The sequence below is a fragment of the Chanos chanos genome, chromosome 9 (genome assembly GCF_902362185.1).
Source record: "Chanos chanos chromosome 9, fChaCha1.1, whole genome shotgun sequence".
NCBI lineage: Eukaryota > Metazoa > Chordata > Actinopteri > Gonorynchiformes > Chanidae > Chanos > Chanos chanos.
Window position 1 is genome coordinate 468317 of NC_044503.1, and position 7500 is coordinate 475816.

The window sequence follows — 7500 nt, forward strand, 5'->3', positions numbered from 1 at the left end:
TTTCTCTAACACTCTACTGTGTAAAAGAATCACACTGGGAACTGGAGAAAAGACTCTCATAATTTAGCTGTAAATTTCTGTCGGTTTTGTACAGGGTAAAGCACCAGGATGATCAATATGGATTTTCTTCCATACAGTTTTTTTTTTCACAACTGTTACAACTGCCTATGACACAAACTATCTAATATCTCATGATACTGCCTGTAACACTTACTATCTAATATCTCATGATACTGCCTGTAACACTTACTATCTAATATCTCATGATACTGCCTGTGACACAAACTATCTAATATCTCATGATACTGCCTGTGACACTTACTATCTAATATCTCATGATACTGCCTGTAACACAAACTATCTAATATCTCATGATGCTTGATGGGATATTGTTGAAGCTGGACATTAAAAATCCAATTGGGATGATAAGATTTTAATACATGTTGACAGATTTCATATCAGACCAGATCAGGTGATATTGACAGAGCAGGTTTTTCATAACTCAGCTCTGAGAGTAGAAATCCACATCATTCACATTGTCTGAGGAGTGTCCCACACAGCAGGACAGCACAATAGCACAGTCGACCAGCACGGAGGGGACATTACTCCCCTGTGCCCCCCGATGACAGAACATGTGTCCACATTTGTGTCTGTGTGTGTGTGTGTGTGATACACATCTCTCCCTCTCTCCCTCTCTCTCTCACACACACACACACACACACACACACACATACACATGCACACTGATGAACTAGTTTCGTGGATTTAAATTGTCCTTGTTTTCTAATGTTTTGCTTTTACATTCTGCATTTAGTAATAACTGATCACATCTCCATCTCCACAGCCTCCCCACATCCTAACCTGGCCGGGAAGCCCTGCCTAAAGCTGAAGGTCTACGTTAAGCCCACTAGTGAGTATATCCTCATATGTCTGCTCCTCCCACCTCCCCCTGCCTGCCACCTCCCCCTGCCTGCCACCTCTACGTCTCCCATTTCCTCCTTATTTACTGTTTGCTTCACAGGCGCCACTCAGCTGGTACTGCCGGGAATCCAAACCCAAATCTCTCCGTAATTCACCTCATAACCCAGGGGCAGAAGTACCTGTAGAAAAAGAGCCCTGTTAAAGGAATCCCACCTTATTTACAGATTATCCATCCCCCCAGATTATCCATCTCCCTCCCAGTGTAAATCAGCCCATCAGTCCCGTACGGTCTGTGTGCAGTCAGGCTGCACACGTGTTCCATAGAGCAGCACATACAGGTAGTCATTTGACCACACCCAGATTATCATCTCCAAGACCGTTTGCATTTGTCTCCCTTTAGAGCTGTCTCCCTTCAGAGCTGTCTGTCTTCAGAGCTGTCTGTCTTTAGAGCCGTCTGTCTTTAGAGCTGTCTGTCTTTAGAACTGTCTGTCTTTAGAGTTGTCTCCCTTTAGAGCTGTCTGTCTTTAGAGCTGTCTGTCTTTAGAGCTGTCTGTCTTTAGAGTTGTCTCCCTTTAGAGCTGTCTGTCTTTAGAGCTGTCTGTCTTTAGAGCCGTCTGTCTTTAGAGTTGTCTCCCTTTAGAGCTGTCTGTCTTTAGAGCTGTCTGTCTTTAGAACTGTCGGTCTTTAGAGCCGTCTGTCTTTAGAGCCGTCTGTCTTTAGAGTTGTCTCCCTTTAGAGCTGTCTGTCTTTAGAGCTGTCTGTCTTTAGAGTTGTCTCCCTTTAGAGCTGTCTGTCTTTAGAGCTGTCTGTCTTTAGAGCTGTCTGTCTTTAGAGTTGTCTCCCTTTAGAGCTGTCTGTCTTTAGAGTTGTCTGTCTTTAGAACTGTCTGTCTTTAGAGCTGTCTGTCTTTGTCAGTACTCCTGTCAGGACTTTGTCTTTTGACCGCCCTGCTGGCCATTCTGGGTATTGTGTTGCCATGTGCCTTTGTTTGTGTCTAGTATTGCCATGTGCTTCTGTCTGTTCCTGTGTTCTCCTGGCCCCGCCCCTCACCTGATCTCTATTATTGCCTCATTTGTTTCCACCAATCACCTGTCCTTCAAGACAATTGTTCTGTGTATTTAAGTCCTGTGCTGGCGTCTGTTCTTTGTCAGGTTGTGACCGTTTTCGGTCTGTGCCTGTGAGAGTTTGCCCTCTGTGATTTTGTATGTTTGACCGTGTTTACCTGGACCTGTTTTTGATTGCCGTTTTGGATTTGGTTGCCCTGTGGATCTCTGGCTTTGACCTTGTTTGTACCCTGTTTTTGACCAATCTCTTGCCTAACAATTTGGATTTGTTTGCTCTCTGGATTTCTGGAATACACCTTGGACTGGACACTGTTTCTGAGATTGGCTTCTGATTTTTGATTTTGAATAAATCGTATTTTACCCAGTGGGTCTGCGATTGGGTCTTGGTCTGTCAAAACCTCACAGTCTTTAGAGCTGTCTGTCTTTAGAGTTGGATGCGATGGGAACTTTAAACACATTCTTTCGGTCCGTGAGACTAAGAGGCCAAGACGGGTTAGGGTTAGGGGTTAGGGTTAGAGGCTAAAAATAAACAAAGCATTTCGCCCTCCTCACATGTATTTCAGCGAATCACGATGCATCGGTCACAGGTCTTGAAAACAATGACATCATCTAAAACGCGCTCACCTCGCGTCCGGCTCTATAGGTAGAAGCAAACGTCGCACACGGTCTTAAAGGGATCACGCAAATATTGCATCTGGCCATAATGGGTTTTAAACAAGGAATGCAGAGAACGACCACTATTAAAATGTCTCTGTGTTGGATGAGGGAGCAGATTCTGTGCGTGTGGCAGGTTTCAGTAAAAGTCTGAGTGCAGTTTTAGGCCTGTGTCCGTGGAGCAAAAAGCTGAAGGAAAATGGCTGTCAGGCTTTGCACAGACAATATGGAAAGATCGCAGGCCTCTCACAAACAAGGAAAAACAAGGAATTAATGCCGAGATGTGGTGTATGTTTGACCAACATTTATATATGACACAGAATTATCATTTTTCCATAGAACATTTATTTACAAAAGCCTCTGAGATGGAGAACAGAGAAACACACAAAACACACAGTCCAGATGATTCTGTCAATATTTGTGACTTTGAATCATTTCATGGGGCTGAGTCATCAGTCCAGGCAGACCACTCTGACTGAAACTCCATCCTGTTAGACAGATTAGACAGCCAATGATAAAACATTTGCTTCAACTTAAACTTCAACCTCTCTCTCTCTCACTCACACTCTCTCACTCTTTCTCTTTCGGTCTCTCTCACTTTCTCACACTCGCTCTCTCTCACTCTCTCTCTGTCTGAACTGATGAAGAGAAAACTGTTAGTGAAAGTCTATGGTTTATTCAGGATTTGCTGGAAGAATTCCGTGCAGATTATCGAGGGCCTGAATTTGATTTCCATAGAGAGCATTCCACAGCGTGGCTTTGGTCATTTTGGAATATATTTATATATGCATTTCTTCACACCAAGATCAGTGGGAGAGAAACTGTCTGTCAATAAGTGGCTGTATTATAAAAAACCAGCTTGTCTCTACCATTCCCATAATGCTCTGTCCCAGCTAAGGTATGAATCTGTTTGTTTTCCCGCTCATTGAGACGGTAAAATCATAATTGTGTTAGAGAGACAAGGGTTAATCCCAGTGCCCCCCAAAACCTGTTTTTAACATTTTTTAACAAAAGGGAAACTCTGGATGTCTGGACCTTAACGTTTTCAGAGGAATTTACGAATTCACCATCCAATTAGGACGCCCATAAACAAACGTGACAGAGTGAGAGGTCTGAAACAGAGAAAGCTCATCAGCATTTTCCTCTCCTTTGATTCACTGGCAGAGGAGCAACACATTAACACTGTACAAATAACATCACGTTACAATTAAAAACACTGTACAAAAACACCAAAGCATGTTACATTACATTAAAAACACTGTACACAAAACAATGTAACAACATTATGATTACAAACACTGTACACAAAACAATGTAACAACATTACAATTAAAAACACTGTACACAAAACAATGTAACAACATTACAATTAAAAACAATGTAACAACATTACGATTACAAACACTGTACACAAAACAATGTAACAACATTACAATTAAAAACACTGTACACAAAACAATGTAACAATATTACAATTAAAAACAATGTAACAACATTACGATTACAAACACTGTACACAAAACAATGTAACAACATTACAATTAAAAACACTGTACACAAAACAATGTAACAACATTACAATTAAAAACACTGTACACAAAACAATGTAACAACATTACAATTACAAACACTGTACACAAAACAATGTAACAACATTACAATTAAAAACGCTGTACACAAAACAATGTAACAACATTACAATTACAAACACTGTACACAAAACAATGTAACAACATTACAATTAAAAACGCTGTAAAAAAGAAACATTACAATTAAAAACGCTGTACACAAAAAAAAAACACAACACATTTTGTAACGTTTGTAACATAATTTACAAAAAATTACGTTCCAGCATTACAGTTAAAATACTGTACAAGAAACATCACAACATTACAAATAAAAACACTGTGCAAAAAATATTACACATTTCACAAAACAAATCAAGACTTAACCAAAAAACGTTTCCCCACAAAGTCCACCCTCCATCAAAACACGACAGAAAACACAAAGCACTCCCCAAAAATCAAATTTCCCCAAAAAGTCACAAATGCCAAAAAAACTAAAAACTAAAAAACCATATTTTGTAGCTCTGTTCCGTTTTAAGACATGTGGAGGCAGTTTTAGCTGTGCATTTACACCCAGACTTCAATTTTACCCACTTTTAGAGGGTAAAGTAAAGTCAGTACATCCTCATGGATGTAAAGCCTGTCTTATGTCCAATGTCTGTCTTTAGTATGTGTCTGTCTTTAGTATGTGTCTGAGTGGCACTGACTGGATATTGTTAAGGTATTGACTGTCTCCGGTTGGGTAGTGTTTTTTAAGGAGTTGGTATCCATTTGGGTAGTGTTTGTTGTGGTGTCGGCTGTGTCTGGTTGGGTAGTGTTTGTAAATGTGTTGGCTGTGTCTGGTTGGGTAGTGTTTGTTATGGTGTTGGCAGTGTCTGGCTGAGTAGTGTTTGTTGTGGTGTTGGCTGTGTCTGGTTGGGTAGTGTTTGTTGTGGTGTTGGCAGTGTCTGGCTGAGTAGTGTTTGTTGTGGTGTTGGCTGTGTCTGGTTGGGTAGTGTTTGTTGTGGTGTTGGCTGTGTCTGGTTGGGTAGTGTTTGTTATGGTGTTGGCTGTGTTTTAAAAACCCCTGTACCTGAAAATGCCTGTGAATAGCACCCTGCCTATGAAAACACAGACAATACGAATTAAACCTCTGTGCTAGTCTAGGACAGCTATGACAAGAAACAATATGTCGTCACCTCTACTCTTTTCTTAATTATCAAGGGCAAATATCAGTCCTCAACTAATAACATCTCTTTTGTTTTCTCTCTCTCTCTCACTCTCAGATGACTCCGTGTATGAGTCCCCAGAGCCCTTTCTGACAGAAGACGCCAGCGGGGGTTTGGATCTCGCCCCGACTCTCTCTCTCATTCTCACTGTGTCGCTCCTGCTCCTGGTTGGGTCGTCATAGCACTCCATTCTTCAGCACCTACAGTGAGCAGAGCACCCAGACCGAGTCCAGTCAAAACCCAGATCGTGTTCAGTCAAAACCCGGACAACATCCAGTCAAAACCCAGATCATGTACATTCAAAACCCGGACAACATCCAGACAGTACCGAGATCATGTACATTCAAAACCCGGGCAGCATCCAGTCAAAAATACAGACCACGTCAAGTCAAAACCCAAACATCCAAGCAACACACAACGAAAACCCAGAAAATATCCAATCAAAACCCAAACAGCACCCAGGCATCAACCAATCCAAAACTAAACCCAGACAATGTCCAAATATCAAACAAGCAATGTCCACCCAACAGCCAATCAACACACATTAATTCAGTCACCATCTCAACTACACCTGAACTACATCCAAATCCTGCCCACACTCAAGAAAACCACACCCATCCTATACCCCACTCTGCCCCAGAGCCGCTCAAATGTGTGCATGTATGTACACATATATACACAATTCAAATGTGTGTGTATGTACATACGTACACAACTCAAATGTGTGTGTATGTACATATGTACACAACTCAAATGTGTGTGTATGTACATATATATACACAACTCGAATGGGTTTGTTTGTACACATATATACACAAACAGATTTTTGCAACACATCAGGGTTGGAAATTAACTTTTCTGGCCACCTGCCACTGTGGCTGGTGAATTCCAAAATCTACCAGCCACTCAGTTTTTTTACCAGCCACTCAGTTTTTTTACCAGTCACTCAGTTTTTTTACCAGTCACTTGTTTTAACCGGCAGTGTGTCACTGCATGTGAAAAATAATAGAACATGATCTACAATATTCACGCATGATTATTTAGGTAACAGACTGTTTGAATATTTAAACTCAAGGAAAATATGTACTCTCTCTCTCCCCCTCATGCACACACATCAGCAAGTGCACACATACACGTACCATGAACTGATGGAAGTTATTTGGAAGATTCGTGGTCTTTTATGGCACACACACACACACACTTCCAATTTTAGGTTTTTAGTCCCAACAACAAAACTATTAGTTCTCGTATCGGCATCTGAAGCATGTTGATGACATACTGAACAGAACATTGTCTGGCTTGTCTCCTCATCAACTAACCAGTCATGGGACTCTCCATTGTTGGCTTAAGTATTTCGTTATTAACTAACGTATAACTTCACAAGATGCTCCACATTCCTCAATTTAACGCAGGCGGCAGGCTTCTCTTCTGATAATTCCCCTCTAAAATAACACATAGCCTGAAATTATGACTTTATTCACGTAATACTATGACTTTTTCTCGTAAAATTACGCCCTTATTCTTGAAATATCAGAATTTTTCTTTCCTCAGTGTGACCCTAATACCCCATCGTACTCAACCCCTGCCATGTAACGCCACGTTGTTTTTTTGGTTTTTTGTTTGTTTGTTTGTTTGTTTATTGGCTACAACGTTAGCCTAGGCCACTTGACCTGAGGTGATTCTTTTTATCGATTGGTCATTAGTTAGGGATCTATGCTCACGTTGCCTCGGTAACCCGCGTGTCTCCTCATTAAAGTGACCGAGTGAAACAAGCAGACTCGTGATTAAATCTGCGTTGTGGAATGTCACAGATTGTTCTGTCACAACTGCATTATTTGTTTGTATATGCTACTTTTATTTACCCGCCGCTGTGGCTGGTAGGTTGAGCAAATTCATGACGATAACACACAAAATCAGCTGCAGTTGGTGGTGAGCGCTAATTTCCAACCCTGCAAGACATGCAGACACATTCTTATTAAATGTGCCAGTTTTAGATATCACAAAACTAAAGCCTAAAGTATCAAAAAGATATTGAAGTAAAAAAAATCTGAATTAGAAATAGACACATTTATACATCCTGATACATCC

At 40.9% G+C, this 7500-nt stretch overlaps 1 protein-coding gene across 1 annotated transcript in view; it reads left to right on the forward strand.

Moving 5' to 3' along the window:
- efna2b (ephrin-A2b) overlaps window positions 1-5594 on the forward strand; it is a 90572-nt gene extending 84978 nt beyond the window's left edge. Inside the window, exons 3-4 of the mRNA XM_030784979.1 lie at window positions 845-910; window positions 5470-5594. Of these exons, the coding sequence (XP_030640839.1) occupies window positions 845-910; window positions 5470-5594 (191 nt within the window). The remainder of the gene's footprint in view (window positions 1-844; window positions 911-5469) is intronic.
- Window positions 5595-7500: the final 1906 nt, after the last annotated feature.